Source organism: Mytilus trossulus, unplaced genomic scaffold (assembly GCF_036588685.1).
Source record: "Mytilus trossulus isolate FHL-02 unplaced genomic scaffold, PNRI_Mtr1.1.1.hap1 h1tg000234l__unscaffolded, whole genome shotgun sequence".
NCBI lineage: Eukaryota > Metazoa > Mollusca > Bivalvia > Mytilida > Mytilidae > Mytilus > Mytilus trossulus.
In genome coordinates, this window is record NW_026963315.1 from 3,793,033 (window position 1) to 3,816,139 (window position 23,107).

The following is a 23,107-nucleotide window of genomic DNA, read 5'->3' on the forward strand; positions in this document are numbered from 1 at the left end:
TTTTAAACCACAAAGAAACATGAGACTAAGGACCAAATAGACAGTAAATAACATGCTATGGTCTCATAAATACATATTACACATGAGACCATGGACCTATAAATCTGTAAATAACACTTCATAGACTCTTATACCACAAAGAAACAAGACCATGAACCATTAGTCTGTTTTCCAATTCCTGTAAGGAGAGACTACTTTTTTGGTTGCCTCCCTTAGGAGGATATTAATGTTTAATGACAATGGAGATCTAGTAGAAAAAGCAAACATATCTGTGCATTTTGTGGGTAACCATTAAGTTTTTTGAATCATTTGAAAACATTTTACTTTGTGTTAAGCTAAACACTTTTGATAGCAAGTTATTTTTCAATAAAAATTTGTTAAAACGCTAATATATCACTTTCAACTTAAGCTGAGTGGTCAAATACCAGATTACGATTGACCAAGGGAAGTTATTTGTTTAAAAAGTGTGTAGTTACAGAATCAAATTGGTAATTGGTAAAGGAATTGTTTTACAGTAAAAAAATAATGATGTAAAACATGTAGTAGACTGTAGTTCTTTAAAAATAAAAAATTATATCAATTATTTGAATGATAGCTAACAATAATTCTTACGAAGGATACTATAATTATGATACATTACACTTCAATTTATGATATGTACCTGTTTGATATATAGATAAGATAAAAAAAAAAATTTTATAGTGTCACATATTGATTGTCATAATGAAGTACACAATATACATATCATCACATAAAACATTCAATCAATACCCACCCATAAAATTGACTTATGAGACACTTTCAAAACTCTATATTTACACTAAATTCTTATAAAAATCTGTATTGACACTAATTTACAAATACGTTATCTGTTGAGTAAAAACAAAATAAACTTGGCGATTAAAAAGTAATGAATAAAAATAAAGTAAAATAATGTTACTAGATCTATCACAGTTAATAAAATTGCAATCCATTAAATAAAAATACTTCAGTATAAAGTTATAACTTAAAATTAAAGAAGAAAAAAATCAGGTTAACCTTAATCTTGTTTTAACACTAGTTAAAAGTGAAAAGTTTTCGACGTAAAAAGAATTTATGCAAACTCTTACAAAAATATTGCTGTATTTCTTCGCAGTTCATGCTATTAACCTGTTGATCATTTAAATTCATACTGTTAAAATTTTCAATATATTCAACGCATTCAAGTAAAAAGTCATATCTCAAATCTGAATATAATGGACATGTCATTAGAAATTCTTTTTCTGTTTCTATTTCATCTAGTTCACAGTATCTACAAAGTCTAGCGGAGTAGGCGGCCTGGAGTAACGCCCGGTCTCCAGGGCTAGCGACAACGAGCCAGCGCGAAACACTGCCATGCATCGTCTCTGATATTTTGGAATGTTTATTCTGGTATAATGTTTCAACATTAACATTGTCCTTATAAAGTCGATAGGTATGAAGTTTGTTTCCATTAACCTTTATCATTTAAAAGTTCATTTCGCCATTCTACATTGGCCAAGTTGATGAGTTTTTCATGGACCACTTGCATTGCATTGTTCACAGAAACGCCAATGTCCTGTACAACAATATTACTATCCACCTTGTCCACAATTTTATTCACCTCAAAGTCCAACCTTTTCTTCTTCTGGATGACCATCTCCAAAATCTTACTTAGGAGACGATTCTCATCAAGTCTATAAAGTTTACATAGTAAGCGTACACACAATTTTCTTAGTTTAGTCTTGGTCGAGGTCCAGTCCATATATATATATATATATACCGGTATGTTATATATGTATTCATATATATTTAACATGCTTTACATGTTATAATATCATTTAGTTTTATTCCAGTCTGAAAATAATAATACAAGCTGCATCATTTTTCTAATTCTGTAAAGATTTCAGAGATGTCAATTTCCCAAGTGTTGAAAAGAAAACTATAATGTTTTGTGTATTTAGTTCTTTAAGATTCTATTTTGACTTAAATTTAGTAACTTTACATAGTCGGTCAAGCCAATTAAAATGTTTTAGTCCTATATGTGTGAAAACTTTAATTTGTGCATATTTATTTACATATTATTTTTCATAAAATGGAAATACATGAGTAGCAGATAAATCATGGTGATGTTTATAGTACTTGTATATACTTTATGAGAGAGAGAAAAATCTGTTGAATTAGAGATTATATATTTAAAAAATTAAAGTTGTCTCTAGTTATCCTACATTATGCTACTTAGTACATGTAGTATATTCATAGTGTATTTTATATGGAATATTGATCACTGTTTAAATTTATTTTAAGTGCTTTCAAAATTCAAAATAACTTATTACAGGTATTTTACAGTTATTCAAATATTATTTTTATGCCCCATTTATGGGCATTATGTTTTCTGGTCTGTGCATCCGTCTGTTCGTTCTTTTGTCCATTCGTCTATCTGTCCCAGTTAGGTTCAGGTTAAAGTTTTTGGTAGAGGTAGTTTTTAATGAAGCTAAAGTCCAATCAACTTGAAACTTAGTATACATGTTCCATTTAATATGATCTTTCTAATTTTAATGCCAAGTAAGAGATTATCCCCCATTTTCACGGTCCGCTGAACATAGTAAATGATAGTGCCCAGGGGCATCCGTGTACTGGGGACACATTCTTGTTTTTTATAAATGTAAAAAGTGTTTTTTTCTTATATAATTTTCCTTAGTATCACTCTTGATTACTTAAATTTAGCATATTATACTTTTAGGTGGAGAATTTCAAAGATAAACATCCAGGATATGCTATTATTTGTATGGCTGTTGTTAATAATGCCATTGTGCATGTTGTATCAACTGGTATGTATCTGTAATCATATATTTGAGACAATTTTTCTCTGATAAATTTTTATCATGCCATGTCTTAAACAAATATTACTACATGTATTATTACATTAAATGGACTTATTAACCATAGTAAAAGTAATCGACCCTGAAAAAATATTGATAGATTATTGAGAGTTTCTCTGCAAAAATCTCATTAAAAACAAACAAACATCCACTTGTTAGAAAGATCTATTTTAGAGTTAAAATATGATAAATGAAATAGACATATATATGGTAAATTTTTAAATGTAATAATTTCAGTAGACCTGTGCTATTTATAAATTCAACTTTCTTTATTTAAATTTTACATTTAAATACATTTGTACTTAAGAGTTTCTTTGCTTTTCGAGTTTTAACTTATTAAACTGAGATAGATTTAAACAGCAAATGTTGATATATTGAATAGATATATATGTTTTTCTATTTTATTCAGGTTCAGTACAGATGAAGTATATGTTTGTTCAAAATTAGCATGTGACAAAGACGTAAAAGATATACTTTTTGGCATGCAGTTTAATGGTAAACCTACAGAATATATAAAAAAGAAGATGTGGTATGATTGCCAATGAGACAACTATCCGCAAATAGATGCATTAATATTAATGTTTGGTGAGTTGAGTCTTTTTAGTTGAAGGGAAAACCAAGTGGCATATTGTAATTAGAGCTGTTAAACCATATTTTTATGATACTGATACAGTGCTTGTTTTTCAGAGGCAGACAAAACTCCAGATCAGGCTGCAGACAATAATATTGTATCAATACCATACTCTTCTGTGCTGGAAACTAACGTCTATGATTTGCATGTTGGCATCATGAGATCGCTGATATCCAAATCAGCTAAACCAATCACTTCTCTATCTAGTATGACACAATTTATTTTTATGTATTTTCCTTTTTTTAATATTAATAATGTATGGTTTTCATTGTTATATCCTTGTAACTTGTAAACATTTTTAGATAGCACATTTTTAATGGTTTACCATTATAACTTACATGACTTACTGATAGGATGTAATAACTTTCTATTTAACCTTGATAAAGGAGGATATGATGCAGCTTATTGGCTTGCCTGTTTTCATGACATTTTTTGCACTTGGTTGCAGTTTATATACATTCTAGGATTGAAAGACTTTGGCCTAGAAAACATCAGCATAATGACCCATATCTTTTCCCTTTGGTATTTAATCCTTTGTAATGTTTTGCCTATATTTATGATATTTACATATTTCTTTTTAAGATACAGGCTCTTTGGGTTTAATTGTTCTTTCAGAATTGGTCTATTCCATGGGCATAATCTTTTGATAGACAGTGTTACAAATAATACTCATTATTTTACTCATCTTTTACACCATCAACTTTTGTAGTCGCATCAATCAGTCGTAATGCAAATTGCTATTGAATATCTTTTAGTATATAAATGGTACTGAAGAAGAATGTGTAGAAACTGTCAACCATGATCCAATAGAGCCTTAAAAAAATATGAGAAGGGGACAAGGAAATGCAGGAGACCGATAAAGAACAAGGGGGCATAATTTTTCAAGACAGGACAGGAGAAAGGGCAAGAACCAGAGGGGTAAACACATGTTCGATATGAAGATAATTCATTACAGGTTGTTTTTTATGTCTGTTTAGGTTAAGGAACTTTTATTTTTTCACAAATAATTAAAGTTATTCATTGTATATATTTAAAAGAGACCAAATGATATAGTAGTTAACAACTATAGTTCACTTTTCTATATCCAACAATGAGCAACACCCATACCCTTATCCAGCCATGAAAGTCCCTGAAATGACAAATGATAAACATAAAATTCCTGTACAAAACAATATACAAATATGTTATCAGAAGACAACCAATGAATTACACTGGATTTGTCCTTTTTTTCTGTTGTACTAATAGGAGAAATAGAGGTAATATCGAAATAAAAAAAGAAATTAATTACATAAATCTCTTAAATTTTTAAATTATTTGGTTTGTGTACAGCTTATTTGAAAACAATAATAAAAAATATAGGTCACCCATGAGTTAAAAAAAAGATATTTCAGTTTTATTGCCAAAAAATGCATTTTTGCATCAAAGGGAGATTATTTGGACCTTTTTCAATGAAATAGATATTTTAAAAGTCATCTGGGGCCAAACCTTATCAATTTATTTTTATTAAATTTTGTACCATATCATAAAGTTATAACTAATAGTGTAAAAAATAAAATTTTATTTTTTCTCCTAACCAAGAACAGTCGTTACATTTCTTAGCGAAACATGATCGGTTTTATTGAATATTTCAGATGAGATCATAGTTTAATAATTCAAACCCAATTTCATAGAAATTTCGTGATGACGACCCCTTGATTATCTTTAAAGTTAACCTGGTCATACTTTAATTAATTTTCTTTTTTTTTGGGGTTTACAGTTAGATGGAAGGATAGATCGTGATCTTGAAGGGAATTTGGTAATACCCTAAGATGATGTTGTGAAGCTGTTACCTCATCATATAGCCGAATGTTTATTCAGAAGGTATATATTGTATCACAATAAAGGAGTATTTCTAAACAGATTGGTTCCCTAATGTCATCTTAAATGTAAGTAGTCGGTACCAAACGACAATTTAAAATTTTGATCTGAATTGTTGTTACGCTATATGACACACGACGTGTTAAAACATACTGATTTGCTCACATACAATTTTGAATGTGGTTGACCAAAGTTCATCAAATGACAATAATAAGAAATTATAATGTATATCCTTTTCACGTATAAATTTTTGTACCCGCGAGCCTCCTTAAGTGTTAAATTTTTATCCTTTTAGAATAAGTTTATTTAATAATTGATAACTACTCAGAGCATACCTAATTGTTTAAAGCTTGGTTAACAACATGATACAGAAAATCTAATGAACTGTCAAATTATTTTTAAAGAAGTCTTTAACTGTTACAGCAACAGGAGATATTAAGTATTATTTTTGTCGAGCCTTCGACTTTAGTCGAAAAAGCGAGACTAAGCGATCCTACATTCCGTCGTCGTCTTTGTCGGCGGCGGCGTCCACAAATATTCACTCTGTGGTTAAAGTTTTTGAAATTTTAATTACTTTCTTAAACCAAACTGGATTTCTACCAAACTTGGACAGAAGCTTGTTTATGATCATAAGATAGGATCCAGAAGTAAATTTTGTGAAAATGAAATTCCATTTTTTCCGTATTTTACTTATAAATGGACTTAGTTTTTCTGCGGGAAAACATTACATTCACTCTGTGGTTAAAGTTTTTTAAATTTTAATAACTTTCTTAAACTATCCTTGGTTTGTACCAAACTTGTACAGAAGCTTTTTTATGATCATAAGATAGTATCCAAAAGTAAATTTTGTAAAACGATAAATCCATTTTTTCCATATTCTACTTTAAATTGACTTAGATTTTCTGCCAGCAACACATTCACTCTGTGGTTAAATTTTTAAAAATTTTGATAACTTTCTTATACTATTTTTAATTTTATTTGTACCAAACTTGGACAGAAGCTTGTTTATGATCATAAGATAGTATCAGAAGGAAATTTTGTGAAAATGAAATTCCATTGTTTCCGTATTTTACTTATAAATGGACTTAGTTTTTCTGCGGGAAAACATTACATTCACTCTGTGGTTAAAGTTTTTTAAATTTTAATAACTTTCTTAAACTATCCTTGGTTTGTACCAAACTTGGACAGAAGCTTGTTTATGATCATAAGATAGTATCCAAAAGTAAATTTTGTAAAACGATAAATCCATTTTTTCCGTAATCTACTTTAAATTGACTTAGATTTTCTGCCAGCAACACATTCACTCTGTGGTTAAATTTTTAAAAATTTTGATAACTTTCTTATACTATTTTTAATTTTATTTGTACCAAACTTGGACAGAAGCTTGTTTATGATCAAAAGCTAGTATCTAGAAGGAAATTTTGTTAATATTTTGTACCTGTGTATCAGGGCTTCCAAAATTTTTCTGAGCCAGCCGGACATTTTATATCTGATCCGAATTTTAATCCCCAAGACTAAGTCACAAAAGGCAATTATGGTAATCAGATGGCCATCCCAATGATTGACATTAGATTAAAAACAATATTAAACTTTACTTTGATATGAATTTGATGTTCTGACATAAACTGTTAAAATTGGCATTGCATCATTCAAAGTGTGCACATCAGCGTGCTCATATCTGCATTAGACTCTTTAATTGTGCATAATGACGTTGTCAAGAACTTTATTTTCGTTTTTAAAGTCACATTTTTCAAAACCGGATGTTGACTTGACAATGGTAAAACATGGACCATAAACAGATACGTAAAATCCGTGTACGTTTCATAGCACGACTGAGCAAAGAAGCTCTTTCCACGTTATTTCTTCAACAAAATACTTTAAATGAACATTAGGTACAGGTATCAATGATAGTTTTAGAATTTTGAAGAAATGTAGGATGCATAATTGAATTTCCCACCTCTGCACATGCGCACACGTGTTCTTGTTCATACAACGTAGTTCTGACGATTTTTTCATGTAAAACCTTTTTAAATGTTTCAAGAAATCAAGTTTATGAATGAATTTATTATAAATTTGATCTTTTGGACTAAATCAATTAGATACAAACCGCTGAAATGTACGAAAGTAATTGTGAATGGACAGATTAATTTATACGATGTCCGGTACTAAAATTAGTTTACCTGTCACCTGAACAGGTAGTTTTCAGCTGTCCAACAACTAATTAGCCGTGATTAAAATTAGAAAGTATTGAAGTAAGGGTTGTTTTGATAGTAATTAATCAACATGTCACTTTTATGACCGGAAATGTATGGCTGTTAAAGGCAAAATGTTGGGTCAAAAAGATCGTGAATTATATTAAAATGACCGAAAAAGCCTTGAAAACTAAAAAGTATATGACCGTTTCATGCTTTTCCCAGCCGGTCTTTTACCGGACATTATACAAATGACCGGAATATATGACCGTTTTGGAAGCCCTGCTGTGTATCTGTATTTTACTTATAAATGGACTTAGTTTTTCTTCCAGTTAACATTACATCCAGTCTGCAGTTAAAGTTTTTAAAACATTTATTAGATTCATAAACTATCCTGGATTTTTACCAAACTTGGACAGAAGCTTCTTACAATCAAAAGATAGTATCAAACGGAATATTTTTATTGATTTGTTCCCTCAATTTTGTTGAGCTTGCAATTTACAGCAAAAGTAGGCTAGACACTGGGTTCCGCGGAACCCTTACAAATTTTTTATTATGTTTTTGTTTTTATTACCAAATATGTGTGTTCTTTTTATATAAAAGTAGATGCACTGAAAACATTTTAAGATTGAAGGATATTTTATAAAATAAAAGAAAAGAGAAAATATACACTCAATTTTCATGGAAGAGGTAAAAAATAACATTGAATATTTTAGAATGCACAAATTGAAGTTTATTTTAAACAAAAAACACATAGAGGCTACTGTCATGGCCTTCATCTTTAAGTTAAGTTCACTGTACAGAAAAAAGAAGCTGTAAATTGGCCAGTAAAAACATAAATGTTGGGTACATGCAAAAAAAATACCATTAACACAAAACAAAATGATTGATTGATTGAAAAAATTCATGCATGTTCAGGATGACATCATAAATTACAAATATATTAAAGGAAACATGTCTGAAATGTTTTTATGTCCCACCTACGATAGTAGAGGGGCATTATGTTTTCTGGTCTGTGCGTCCTTCCATCCGTCTGTTCGTTCGTCTGTCTGTTCATTTGTTCGTATGTGCATCCATCCCTTCATCTAGTAGGCATATAATTTGAGTTGATAACATACATGTAACTGCAGATTTTAAAATAATTTTTCATAGCCTACATTAAATCATGCATTAAGATTAGAACTACATCCTTGTTTATTTTACTTTGTTTATAGTTAATATTCTTTTGAAATCGGGTAATATTAGAGATGGTTTTTTTTGGTTTTTTTAGGTATAAAGACTGTATACCACTTTCCATAGGGGAATGAACAGCTTACCAGTTCACAGCAAATGAAAGTTGCATTTATAATGCAGTGTCCATTATCCTCTATAGAAATGAAGATACGGCTGTGGTACTGAAGCTGGCTGAAGTGTTGAAATGGTGGATAATATGGTATCATTTCCAAAATATGTAAGAATACAATATATATTTTTTTTATTTTTCCTTTCCCTTCAAAAGATTCATTGTTGACTCTTTTTGTGTACAAAGTAATTGCATGGAAGATAAAGGATTACAAATTTTAGATTGAGTTGTACTTTAATCAAGGTATAAAGCACCATTATTATTACTCTTTATTCAAATGAAAGAAACTTTTTTAATTGATTGTCAAATCAAAATTTAGATTGATTAGTAGGATGTTAAAAATCTGTTTGAAAACTAATTTACAAACGTTTTAGTTAAAAATTTAATTTCAGAATTGTTGCTCCTTCATAAATCTTATGACTGGAAACGTTATTTTGTTAAACAGTTCTCTTAAATTGTTAAATCAATATAAAGCAAGTATAAAATTCAACATTAAGACCTGTTTATTTAAAAATATTTATAATTGCAATTCACAAACCATTCATATGATCACAATCTGGTGCTTCAATCAATTTCACTATAATGTAGTATGATAAAAGAGTAGCACATAAGTATACAAATGTAAACCAAAAGGATATGCATAAAAAAATTATGTAAATCACAGGTTACCATTAAGGGGTTATCTATGCTTGGCAATGTTAATTCTTTTTTTTTGCCTATAGAAAGGTATATTTATTCTAATGGTATTCTTGTAATATTTCTCTTAAGATTGTAGAAGAATTCAAAGAGAAAACTGACCTGTGGGTTAAATCTACCCTGCAGCAGGTGATTGCAGCCTCAACAGCAGAGGAAGTAGAGTATGGATGCAGAAAAGAGCTGGTCTCGACTATTCAATATCCATACAGGGACCCGAAGTAAGTATAAAGTTTCTCAAAATATTTTTTATGATTTAAATGTTTAAAAATTATATTAATATGAAAATGAGGAAATGTAGTACGATTTCCAATGAGATTACGCTCCACAAAAGACAAAATTACACATTTATTTAACACACATTATTTAACAACTACAGGTCCCAGCCAAATCTTCAACATTAAGTACAGTCCATATTGCATAATGGGCTATAAAAGCTCCAAAATGACAAATCTAAAACCATTCAAACAAGAAAACTTACAGCCTGATTTATGTACAAAATAATGAATAAAAAATGCACATATTTCCTTAAAGCAAATAGTTATAGTTCTGTTCTGTATATGATTACTGGTCAACTTTTTTTGATGATCAATGCATGAAATAGTAGACCAAGTATTCTGTTTTTAATTTTGCTACCTATGTATATTAACTATAGCTTTGTTATTTTTGTTTCAGCTGTTTCCCATTGTTGTTTCCCATTGTTTTCATGTCCAATACAACAGCACTGCAAAAAATACCAGCAGTACAGCAGCTGATTGTGCCACCATTAACATTCTCAGCTAGACTATCATCTTTACACTTGGTTTTGATGCCTACCAAGCCAAGACATATGTAAGATATAAAAGGTGTAGGCCTCACTTCATCCTGCAATCAGCTAACTATTGTACAAATAACAGGTACAAACATAGTCAACTCTATCTACAATGAGGTTCCAGATGTCTGCTCATTGGGACCTTATGGAATCAGTATTGCGGATTGTGCGCTTTTTGGCCTTCAGTTATGCTGTTTTATGGACAGCAATCACAAGGTTATAACCCCAGGCTAGGTGGAATGTACCATTTGTGGACAGTTGGTTCATGATAAATGCATGGGTGTCACTGCAGCAACCTTTAGCTTGCAGGATGATTTACCATGTTGATGTGATTGCCTGCAAAAAGGAGAGTTTTAACAGAAAAGATTAAAACTACCTAGCTCTCGTTAAAAAACTCTCCCTTTATCCAGTCTAATTTACCCAAATATAAAATTTTCAATACTTAGTACTTCATTTCTATGGAAATTTTACCAAAATATTTCTAAGTACTTCATTTCTATGGAAATTTTACCAAAATATTTCTATAAGTTTTTTCTATATTTTTGATGAATGTAAGTTTATTTTTATGTACACCATTTAGAGATAAGTCTTAGACTATTGGAACAGTATTTTGCATTGTGGTACCTTCAATTTATTTAACATTGCATACTTATAATATTTTTTTTTTATTTCAGCATTGAATACTACACAAATTTGCAGGTTAAAGACCTGGATATGGATTTCGATGTAAGTGAAAGAACAAACATATATTAAATAATGCTGACTCAGATCACTACAAATGAACACTAAAATGAGAAGAAACACAAGTTATACAAATATTGCGTATTTTGTTTTTGTTGTAAATAGCCAAAACTTGATTTCTTCTTTGAACAGTATGCCACACTTTTTGTTTTACAGTTCTACTGGTGATGAAATATTATATTAAGGTGGTACCAAAGCCCTTGGCTAAAATTGATTTGGCTTGTTTGATTTTCTTTAAATTTTGACAAAATGTTTACTTTGAACCTTTGACCAAAATATAAAAATTTAAAAAAAACGTGAACCACACAATTTATTGGAAAAAACTCAATAGATTTACAGCAGTTTGACACACATAAAATTTGATCATTCAAAAGCTTAATATTTAACAACAATAAATAGTGATTTAAACATTCAGCAGATTTAACAGAGTTATCTCCCTGTTGTGTTATGTACCACCTTAAAAGGGCATTGTCATGGTCCACAGAGTACTGATTTCAGATGAAATTTCAATATAAGAAAATTCTGTTGACCTGTAAACTTCTAGTATCATTCATGAAGATTAAAAGGAATACATGTTGAAATGTGAAATTGGTATATAAATTGAATTATAGTGAAAAAGTTTTCAAACTGATTCAAACGATTTAACATTTTGTTCTTATTAATTTTAGGTTTATATACAAGTTCTATGTTAAAAAGAAGAAGTAAACAAGCTCATGGCTGAACTGGTTCTCACGAGACATAAACCAGCTGACCACTGTCAATCATCTCATGTTGACAACTTTATATCATTCCATGTTGATCACTGCATATCATTGTGACATCCATTTTCATTTTTTTCTTCTTCAAAAAACGTTTATCTGTAGATATTTGTTGCAAAACCTGTTGACTAAATCTATATTTAAAGTGGCATATATATATATTTTAAAAATTTTTTATGATATATAATCTCTTTATATCAACTTTTTAGCTCACGTGGCCTAAAGGGCCAATTGAGCTTTTCTCATCACTTGTAGCCGTCGTCATTAACTTTAATAAAAATCTTTCCCTCTAAAACTACTGGGCAAAATTTAACCAAACTTAGCCACAACCATCATTGGGTTATCTAGTTTCAAAAATGTGTCTGGTGACAGGGCAAACCAAACGGATGGCCGCCACTGCTAAAGATAGAACATAGGGGTAAAATGTAGATTTTAACTTGTATTTCTGAAACCAAAGCATGTAGAGCAAATCTGAAAAGGGGTAAAATTGTTTATCAGATTAAGATCTATCTGCTAAGAAATTTTCAGATAAAGCAGACAACCCTTTGTTGGGTTGCTGCCCCTGAATTGGTAATTTTAAGGAAATTTTTCCGTTTTTGGTTATTATCTTGAATATTATTATAGATAGAGATAAACTGTAAACAGCAATAATGTTCAGCAAAGTAAGATCTACAAAAAAGTCAACATGACCAAAATGGTCAATTGTCCCCTTGACAAAATTGACAAAATTTATGAAAATTGTTAAAAATTGACAATAAAGGGCAATAACTCCTTAAGGGGGTAATTGACCATTTTGATCCTATGACTTTTTTGTATTTCCCTTTATTGTCCATTTTTAACAATTTCCATCAATTTTGTCAATTATTACAAAATGAGTTAACTCCTGGGACAAGTTCATTATAGATATAGTCAGCAGCAAAAATGTTCAGTAAAGTAAGATCTATAAACACATCACCAAAACACAATTTTCTCATGAATTCATCTGTGTCCTACGTTTATGATATGCACATAGACCAAGGTGAGCGACACTGGCTCTTAAGAGCCTCTAGTTTATTTGCAAATATTAATCCTAAAAATGATGTTCATATTTATCTCACAAAACTTTTTTTGAACTCAGTAATTGATAACATATCTTTGATATATTTTTTCATTATATTATTATTGAAAATATAATTGTTAAAACTCTTGGCTATAAAATTAAAATATTAATCCTTAATAGCTAAAAATGATGCTCTAATTTATCACAAAAAAACTTGTTTGGAACTCAATAATTGATAACATATATGACTTATGTTTTCATTATATTATATTTGAAAATATATTTGTTAAAGTCATAAGAAACCTCAAATCAAAAAAAAATAATGCATATGTTTTTTATAACTCAATGGATAGTTTTCATTGTAAAACTTATGTACATATACTTTTTTCTGAAGAAAATTCTTTAATTTATTCATATTTAGAAGAAGTTTTCTTTATTTGAATTGCTTCCTTCCAGCAAGCAATTCCCCCGATATATTTTCCGTATGCAAGGTGACCTCAGTGTGACCCATCTCGTAAAAATCCGGTGACCGCAATACGCATGGATGTCCTTAAAATAAACTTTTATCTGAATTTACATGTTAAACAAGTGCTCAATTTCCATGCTTTTTTGTTTATTTTTCGTCAATTGTTGACAAACAGGTGACAATCGTTAAACTTCGGCTTCAAAACACGAACTTTAATTACCTGCCATATTTTCACAACACTGACCGATTGAAAAAAAAAATTGACGATTATACGAAATTTACACGAAAAAAATGATAAATTCGAGCACAGAAGACTAAGTTTATGATGTTTGTATGCATTGGTTTAAGAATTGGAAGAACATTATTTTTCACCGGTCACTCGTTTCTTATGACTTTAAAACACTTGACTATGAAATTATGTAATTATCTTAATTCAGCATGGAAAACAAGATGTCAAATTATTACTTAACATTGTATCATTTATGTTGTTTTCTGCTATTTATTATTGTGTCATATATGTAATATATGTTTTGATTGCAATGGCATGTAAATTTATTTTTCCAAATAAACTTATTCATTCATATTCAATTATATAGATTTTAGTATATGAAAACTTCCGTTACAAGACATAGTCATGGTATATGTGCATTTAAATTGAAGCTTTAAACAAGGATGTTTGCTGTCATTGTAAGGTTGAACTTTGTCATAAGCTTAAAATGTTTTCTCTTTTTTATTCCTATGAATTGTTTATACCCTTTTAATAGATTTAGGAAGATGTGGTATAAATGCCAATGAGACCACTTTCCATCTAAATAACAATTTATAAAAGTAAACCATTATAGGTCAAGGTATGGCCTTCAACATGGAGCCTTGGCTCAAAGTAAACAACCAGCTATAAAGGGCTAAAAAAATTACTGTATCTGTAACTCATTGGTGTTTAAACGGTGTATAGAGTTTATACCAATCAAATAACTCTGTCTCACTGGTGTATGAACATTTTATCTTACCCCTATAGACTACCGGTACATGGTGACTAGGTATATTTGATATAGGTTGTCCTAAAAAATATAGGGTTAGTTACCTTATGGGGAAAGTAAGGAGTTGCTTCCCTTTCAAAACAAAAAATATGCTATCACCCTTCATGTATACAAAACAGTGTTGGGGTAAAATCTGAAAGGATTCCACAGACGAAGAAATAGTGGAGAAAAGGTTGTCTCATTGTTGTATGAATGTTATATTGGGTTTATACCCATCGAATATCTGTGTCTCATTGGTATATCAACCTTATATAGGCTTTATACCCAATGAATAACTGTCTGATTGGTATATAGGGTTTATACCTATATAATAACTGTCTTGATGGTATGTGTGTTTTAATGTCCAGCTATCCTCTCTGGATATTGGGGACTGATATACCTATTTGCAGATTTGGGTCTGTGTCATTTGGCTTTCATCATACTCTGACTGCCATGTTGTGGCTAGTACAGATTATCAGACCGTTCTGCCAAGATGTCTGCTTGCATTGCCTCTTAGGATTCTATTCTTGCGGGCTATGTATGTGGTGGAGTGCACGGTAGGTCTGGGTCGTTGATGTCTTATTGGTGTATTAACGTTTTATATGGAACATATCCATCAAATGACCATGTCTCATTGATGAATAATCGTTTTATAGGATATACACCCATCGAAAAACTGTCTTATTGGTGTATGAAAGTTTTGTAGGGTTCAAACACATCGAATAAATGTGTATCATTGGTGAATGGACGTTGCTTAGGGTATATACCCATTGAATAACTGTCTCTTTGATGTATGAAAGTTTTATTTATACCCATCGAATAACAGTCTCATTGGTGTATGAAAGTTTGATAGGGTATAAACACATCAAATAAATGTGTATCATTGGTGTATGTACGTTAAATATAGGGTTTTATACCCATTGAATAGGTGTCTCATTGATGTATAAACGTTTTATAGGGTATATATCTCGAATAAATGTGTCTCAGTGGTATATAACGTTTTATAGGGTATATATCTATCGAATAACTGTGTCTTATTGGTGTATGAACGATATATAGGGTTTATATCCATTAAATAAATGTGTCTCATTGGTTTTTGTACGTTATATAGGGTTTTATAACCATTGAATAACTGTCTCATTGATGTATAAACGTTTTATAGGGTATATATCCATCGAATAACTGTGTCTTTTAGGTGTATGAACGATATATAGGGTTTATACCCATTAAAAAATGTGTCTCATTGGTTAATGTACGTTATATAGGTTTATACCCGTCGAATAACTGTGTCTCATTGGTTTTTGTACGTTATATATAGGGTTTTATACCCATTGAATAAGTGTCTCATTGATGTATAAACGTTTTACAGGGTATATACCCATCGAATAAATGTGTCTCATTGGTAAATGTACGTTATTTAGGGTATATATCCATCGAATAACTGTGTCTCATTGGTGTATGAACAATATATAGGGTTGATACCCATCGAATAGATGTGTCTCATTGGTGTATGCAAGATATACAGGGTTTATACCCATTGAATAAATGTGTCTCGTTGATATATGAACAATATATATAGGTTTTATACCATCACCAGTGTTCTTCAAATCATTTTGAATTCTGTCCCACATCTTTCGAGTCCGTTGAAAAATCTTGTGAACATACTTTTTACATGTACCTCAGTAGAACTATTTATCTTCTTTTCTTCCATTTACCTATTACTTGGCATCAACCTTTGACTGCTCTGGTTTATTGTTTGTTTTAAAATATGCGAGACTGGTAAATAATATTTACTGACGAAACTACCACACCTTTTTGTCTCATACCAAATCTCATTCTTAATTGGCAACACTATTAGACAGTTATACTGCCAAAGATACAATAAAAACGATAAGCATAAATAAAGTTTATTGGAGTATGAAATATGTATACATCAATTTATAGGCTTACAAATGTTACTGCACATCAAGAAAACTCCATACCTTGGTTCTTTTTATTGTATTTTCTTTTAAATAAAATAAGAAAACAACATTTATATAAATATGCTGTTATAAAAAAAAACTGTACTGGGCTCATCATGCCGCTAGTGTGAATAATGAAAGAGGACAATGTTATTTAACTGCCAAAAACCCAGGTGACGTCTACTTATAAATGCTTTATGAAAAATATCATCGGTACATGTTTTCTGTTTTGAACTAGTTTTCAGTGCCTTTGTCTTCCTCCTACATTGCTACTCTTTTTTCATATGTAAGTTGTTTTCTGGGTTTTATGCCAATACAATGGGTCATACAATGTTCAACTGCTATTTAGTTGTAACATCAAAGTCAAATGTTGTCAGGTTAAGGGAAGGATTGCACGCTCACAACCACTTGAACTCCAAATCAATCTGTAATAAAATTCCAATATAGAGGCCTGTATTCCATAGCTTGGAATTGGTTGCCATCTAAGAATACGTCTCATTGGTACGGAGCCCTGCTAGGGACATGCAAAGAAAAAAATATATAGTGTGCGCACAACTTAAATAAATTGTGCGCACAAAATAATATAGTGTGCGCACAATATAATAAAGTGTGCGCACAATATAATATATTGTGCGCACAACTTAAATATATTGTGTGCACAACTTAAATATATTGTGCGCACAACTTAAATATATTGTGCGCACAACTTAAATATATTGTGCGCACAAATTAAATATATTGTGCGCACAAAATAATATAGTGTGCGTTAAATTCTTTGACCTTACACATGGTACAGGTCTTCAATGTCTCCTTTTTAAAGTGACAGAATGGAGAAATGCATAAAGTTTTCTTTTGAAATGGGGCTAGAATATATGGAAATATTCATCACTGCATTTGTATCAACTCCTGACAGGAATACTGAAGAAGTAACGTTTATTTCGTCTGACACTTGGTTTACCAACAAATGCGTTGGAAGCCTCCACTTTATATCAGAGTTTATTGGAACGGTTTGAAACAGACTTGGCAAAAGAGCGAGGAAACTATCGAACTTATGTACACTTTGATACTATAGCTTTACCTGTTTTCTTGTAACAAATATGAAAAAAAGTACTGTTTGCACTTATACTCAATTCATGACTTTGATTTTGTTACCCTGTTCGACGACAGAGATGGTCATTACATTGTGTATATTTAAAAGTCTTTACGTCCGTTCATCCGTCCGTCTCTGTTTATTGTAAATGTTTTGGTGATAGTTTATGATGAAGTTTTAGTGTCACCAACTTCAATGTGGTTTCTAAGAAGGTATCATTGTAAAAGTGTAGAGTAAGTCAAATCCACTGAAAACTGAATACACGTACAAATTGTTTTGTTGTTGTTGTTTTTTTTTTTTGTTTTTTTTTTTTTTTTTATCAAAGATGACTATGTTTGATCATGGTTAAGTAAGGTTCTCATCCAAAATGTACTGTTCGTTATTGAAATGTGACGGTGTGTTCAGTCTACGAAATTCACCATGAAGTTGTGACCCTCCTTTACCCGTTTGTTTTATTATACAGACATCTACGTCTTAAATAACGGTGCGGTTTCAAATGTATATATGTTTACAGCATGTAAAACACATATAAACGTAAATATCTAATGTACGCATATGTTATCCGAACAATTTCACAAACGGCATACTCTTATTATTATTAGGTCCTGTGTATCACCCAAGTAATCGTTATATTTTACGTTTTAAAAACCTTCTAATGATTCTGTACTGAGGTTAAATTTGATATCCAAAATATTACCAAAATAATATAAATATATTTTTAAACGCCATCAAATTGTGTGTACTATTTTCTTTATATGCATAGTTATGAGTGGGATTTTTTTCCTGGTTGGTATTGGTTTCGATAATCTGACGTGTTGCTCAAATGCAAATCAAGCACAGATATTGACCATTATTAAGTTAATTAGGACCCATTATTGATATTACTTTTCCTACCTGCTTGTAACTTTGTCGGACTTTGAGCTGTTGTGTACCTTCATAGATTTAAGCTACACTATCTACGATTATTGATTTTACCTGTTGTGGTTGCATATGCACATGTGTATAAACAACAAATACAAAGTAGGTCATATAGATTTTTGGAAAAATGTTTTAGATATTTGGTGTCCCCCTTTTTCTTGTCCATTATTACAATGTTCTCTATTGTCTGTAGGTTATCATACATTCTTTTATATATAATTAATTTGTTCGCATCTGCGATGAGATTAAGTGAAAAGGAACCTCACAATATATCAATGTTTTGAAATGGGAAAATGGATAACGTTCTAGATGCACATGTTCGACGATACAATAATGACATGGGTGTATGTAACCTGGAATCCTGATGTGTCTAATATTTTCGATTTTGCTATGCTTCAATTCAAATATAAGTCCGCTTACGGTATTAAGAATATTGTGTCAGGTTCCCAGACTAGGGTGTATGTAAATATGGCCATAGTTTGTAGTTCCTTCTAAAAACCTTCAACAGATATATTACAAAACATCAAGTATCCCTATCTACACATCATCAACTTTCAAACGAAACATATAGAGAAAGAACTGAAAACTTCACGCATCGTAAATAATTTTCACTATAACGAACAATATACAAGAAGGAAAAGTAAGCTAAATATACATTGCTATATATGTGCAGTTATATGAACGGATGGTCATACATCCTGTCTATACTGTTTACATATATTTTGACATTACATAAGGTCATGCAATTCTCAGACGAATAATACTTAGTTTTACTGAATTCTTCTAATGTCTACTTATTAATACCTTTGTCTTGGAGAAAATTGAATTTATAAGTCGTAAATGGTTATGAACGTACTTTCCGTAACTGTATGTTTGTGTCTATAGCTTCTTATGTTAGTTGTTTTTGTACTAAGTCTTCATGATGATCTTTTAGGTTGAGCCAATTGCAACTGATTTTCACAACTTAATCTGTTAAAGCTGTTACATCACTGTCCTAGGTTAGAAGAGGTGTGAGTGCTCACAGACACTTAAAACCCGGCAATACTCTAAATGTGCCAGATCCAAGTCAGGAGCTAGTATTTCAGTTATTTCTATAGTTTATGTATGTCATGTTTGTTGTTTTTTTAAATTATTCTGTTATAGGTAAGGGCCGTTACTTTAAATGATTGAAACGTTTTACATTTTTGCATATTGGTGCGTTTTGTAATCGACTATACGATATTGAACTTTTATCATTCTCGAACGCCGTACAGTGAAATATATTTCTACTTATTTGAAATCTAATAGTAATTTTATCATTTGCGTGCATACCACATCTCTTTTATTTCGATGCGTAAACCGCGCAATGATTGTAAGCACGTGTACAAAATAAGTCTGAATTTCAAGTTAAATATAAAAAAAACCACGTGATAAATATACTTTTTACAATGTCACTGACCAATTTGAATGACATAAGAAACACGTGAAAGCTCAAACCAACAGATAATACTGGATAATAAAGACGATCTACATTTTAAAATATGACGTGTTTTACTACAGAAGAACACAGGTGTTTTAACTGTGCCCGTTTGGTTATCATCAGTGTATCAGACATAATGCGACGTTGAGGACATGTTGCATATAAAATAAGATGTACTTAAAAACTACAAAGATCATTTAGAGTACATACAATTTATGACTCTTTCATCTGGCAATAGTATTAAAACATTGGACTTTTCTACACTTTACACAAGTATTCCCCGTTCCAGACTAAAAGGCAAATTGAAAGAGTAGGCATTGCTTTGTTTCATAAAAAAGAATGGCAAACGTAGATACAAGTATCTGTTCTTAGGGAAGGATGAGTCCTACTTTGTAAAGAATCACTCTAATTAAAACAATAAATTTTCTGAAACTGAGGTGATCAAGATGCTTGATTTCTTAAATGACAACATATTTGTTACGAGGAGGACGTGTTTTTCAACAGACTGTCGGAATTCCATTGGGCACCAATTGTGCCCTCTTCTTACCGACTTTTTTCTTTATCGTTATGAGGCTTACTTCATACAAGAACTTCTTAGGAAGAAAAAAAAGAGAAATTAGCAATTTCCTCTAATTTTACGATCCGCTATATAGGTGATGTTCTCTCACTAAATTATTCAAAATTTGGTGACTATGTTGAACGAATCCATCACTTTGAACTAGAGATAAGGGATACTACATATACAGTTAATCCTGTCTCATATCTGGATTTATATCTAGAATTTGACAACAAGGGTATGTTGAAAACAAAACTGATGTTTTCAGCTTTCCAATTTCCATTTCTATGTAGCAACATTCAAGAAGCGCCTGTGTACGATTTTCCCGGGAGTGTATTTATTAGGGACTGTGCAATATTTATCTGAGGGTGGGGCCGGTGCAAACATGGACGGGGCACATAATTTTTTTATGCAAATAATGAGCGGGGCGACAAGTTTTTTTTAAGAAACATTTGGCGGGGCGCACACTTTTAAAACCCCTTTGCGTGTGCATTAAAAATAATTAAATCAGAGTAAAAAAGATTAAAACTATTTATTAAAATCAAATTGAATAACAGCACATTTAACATATCGATGGCTTGAGATAATGTTAGTTCATATACTTATATATTATCTGAATGCAACATGTTTAAAGGTCTAAATGTTCTTTTCAATACATATATTTGTGATTTCTGTGAGAAAAAAATAACTTAAAAAAAAAACACACAATATAATCTAAAACAAATTAGCCTAATACAGTGCTTCAATATATTTTTGTGTGTTTATGCTTTTAATTATCATTTAAAAAAATGAAATACTGACCAACATATAAATGTATAAAATGTTCATGTACAATGTATATACAACCTATTTGTACACATGTACATGTATATTGTACTCACATTTTTGTTTAAAACATTAAACTCAAATGTATTTAAATGAAAAAAAAGAATGTTGAAACTAAAACAATGTAAAATAAGAAAAATAAATGTTTGGCACTTTAAAAAAATATCAAATTGCTTTTAATTTAGTACATTATTATTATCTGTATAAATAAAATATCTGGAAAACTATTAACAATGGTTTGTAAATTAAACATAACATAACATATGGAAAATAAATGCTTAAACTTTAATAAAATAACAAAATTAAATTCTTAAACATTAAAAGAATTACAACTTAAATTTGGGTTGTGTAAATACCACTAGAGGGTTGAACACATAGCTATTTGACTGATAGTTTGGAATTAGCTTCAGAAAATGTACAGTTGTTCTTTAATAGCAAAGCAAAGCAAGAAAAATTTGAAACTAAAATATGAAAAATAAATGTTTGGCACTTTTAATTTTAAAGAAAATATAAAATTACTTACAAATAAATGTACATAATTATTGAGCATTGTCTGTATAAATAAAATATCTGGAAACTATAAATTAAACATAACAAAACAAATGGTAAAACATAAAAACAACTTTTATAATTGTATTGTAAAGAAACATGATAAATCTTAAACATAACAAATTTACAGTGTGTTTAAAATTAAATTCTTAAACATTATTAAGACTTACAGTATGTTGTATTGTAAATAAATTCTTAAACTATAAAACAAGTTAAATTTGAGTGTGTGGTGTAAATACCACTAGAAGATTAAACACACAGCTATTTGACTGATAGTTTGGAATAAGCTTTGAAACATGCAAGTTGTTCTTAGCAAAGCAAAGCAAAAAATGGTTAATTTAAATAACAATTATGCCATAGTACTGTTAAAATTTTCCCTTTTTTGCTTTGAATCGGACTCTGAACAAGATGCTATTAACCATTCTGCATGTTCTGATAGTGACATTGAAAGAGGGATAACCCCAGTGATAACAACTAGATCTAATATAGACAAATTCGTGTTCCATCACGATTTCATGACTTTTTTTAATAAGTAAACTGTTTTATAAAATACATCAAAAATGAGTTATCACAAGCCTGGTAGTTAGCACATATGTGTTGACACAATATATGAATGACATAGTTAAATTGATAAATTTACAGTTTGCAAATTTTGAATTCATTGAAAAATTAAGGATTTTCTTCCTCAGGCATAGATAATTCCTCAGCCTCATTTGGGATACTTTTTTGGTATTTTTGGTCCTCAAGCTCTTCAATTTTATACTTGATTTGGCTATTTCACAATTTTTTTAAATTTATATAGTTTTGTCAATATCTCAAAATAAATACTTCTTCAAAAGTTTATAAAAATTAGTAAAAATGTTGGGTAAACCCTTATTAAAGTTGAATTTCATAATTCCAAGGAAAGTATATCATGTATATCAATGAATATAAAAAAAATGTATAGAAACATTCTAGTGGCAGTATAAAATATTATTTTCAAAACACAATTAAAATGTGTTATAAAATCTTTATAATATTGAAATATATGCATTTGAGTTGATATATTAACTCTGATATACATGTGTTATTGAATGTTGTGCATTTGAGTTAAAAAATATCATGTTTCCATATGTGTGTTTTATTTTTTTCAAGCGGGGCAAGGACTTTTTTTGTAATTAATTGAAGCGGGGCAGGAACTTTTTTTTAAATAAATTTTGGTGGGGCATAAAGTTTTTTTTTAATAAATATTTGCTGTACACCGGCCCCACCCTCAGATAAATATTGCACAGTCCCTAATACACTTTGACGTTTAAACAATACTGACACGAATAATAATACGTTG

The 23,107-nt window shown here is 30.4% G+C and overlaps 1 protein-coding gene across 3 annotated transcripts; it reads left to right on the forward strand.

Annotated features, from left to right (window-relative positions):
• The first annotated feature begins 4,329 nt into the window (after positions 1-4,329).
• LOC134701282 (uncharacterized) lies at positions 4,330-12,049 on the forward strand. 3 transcript variants are annotated; one of them, XM_063562413.1, is made up of 7 exons: positions 4,330-4,428; positions 5,267-5,435; positions 8,830-9,009; positions 9,670-9,815; positions 10,270-10,425; positions 11,080-11,131; positions 11,815-12,049. In XM_063562413.1, the coding sequence occupies exons 3-7, from the start codon at positions 8,977-8,979 to the stop codon at positions 11,836-11,838; spliced, it is 411 nt and encodes a 136-aa protein (XP_063418483.1). In that variant the 5' UTR covers positions 4,330-4,428; positions 5,267-5,435; positions 8,830-8,976; the 3' UTR covers positions 11,839-12,049. The 3 variants fall into 3 exon arrangements, 2 of the variants coding, with proteins under 2 accessions (XP_063418483.1, XP_063418482.1); XM_063562412.1 differs by having other exon boundaries at positions 5,267-5,370; XR_010104080.1 differs by lacking the exon at positions 4,330-4,428 and having other exon boundaries at positions 4,994-5,370; positions 10,270-10,490.
• The last annotated feature ends 11,058 nt before the right edge of the window (positions 12,050-23,107 follow it).

Excerpts from the sequence above, each read along its gene's own strand:
- LOC134701282 (XM_063562413.1), top strand. The coding sequence starts at position 8,977 with ATGGTGGATAATATGGTATCATTTCCAAAATAT. Across the intron at positions 9,010-9,669 it reads TGGTATCATTTCCAAAATAT|ATTGTAGAAGAATTCAAAGA; the intron begins GTAAGAATACAA and ends ATTTCTCTTAAG. Across the intron at positions 10,426-11,079 it reads CCTACCAAGCCAAGACATAT|CATTGAATACTACACAAATT; the intron begins GTAAGATATAAA and ends TTTTTATTTCAG.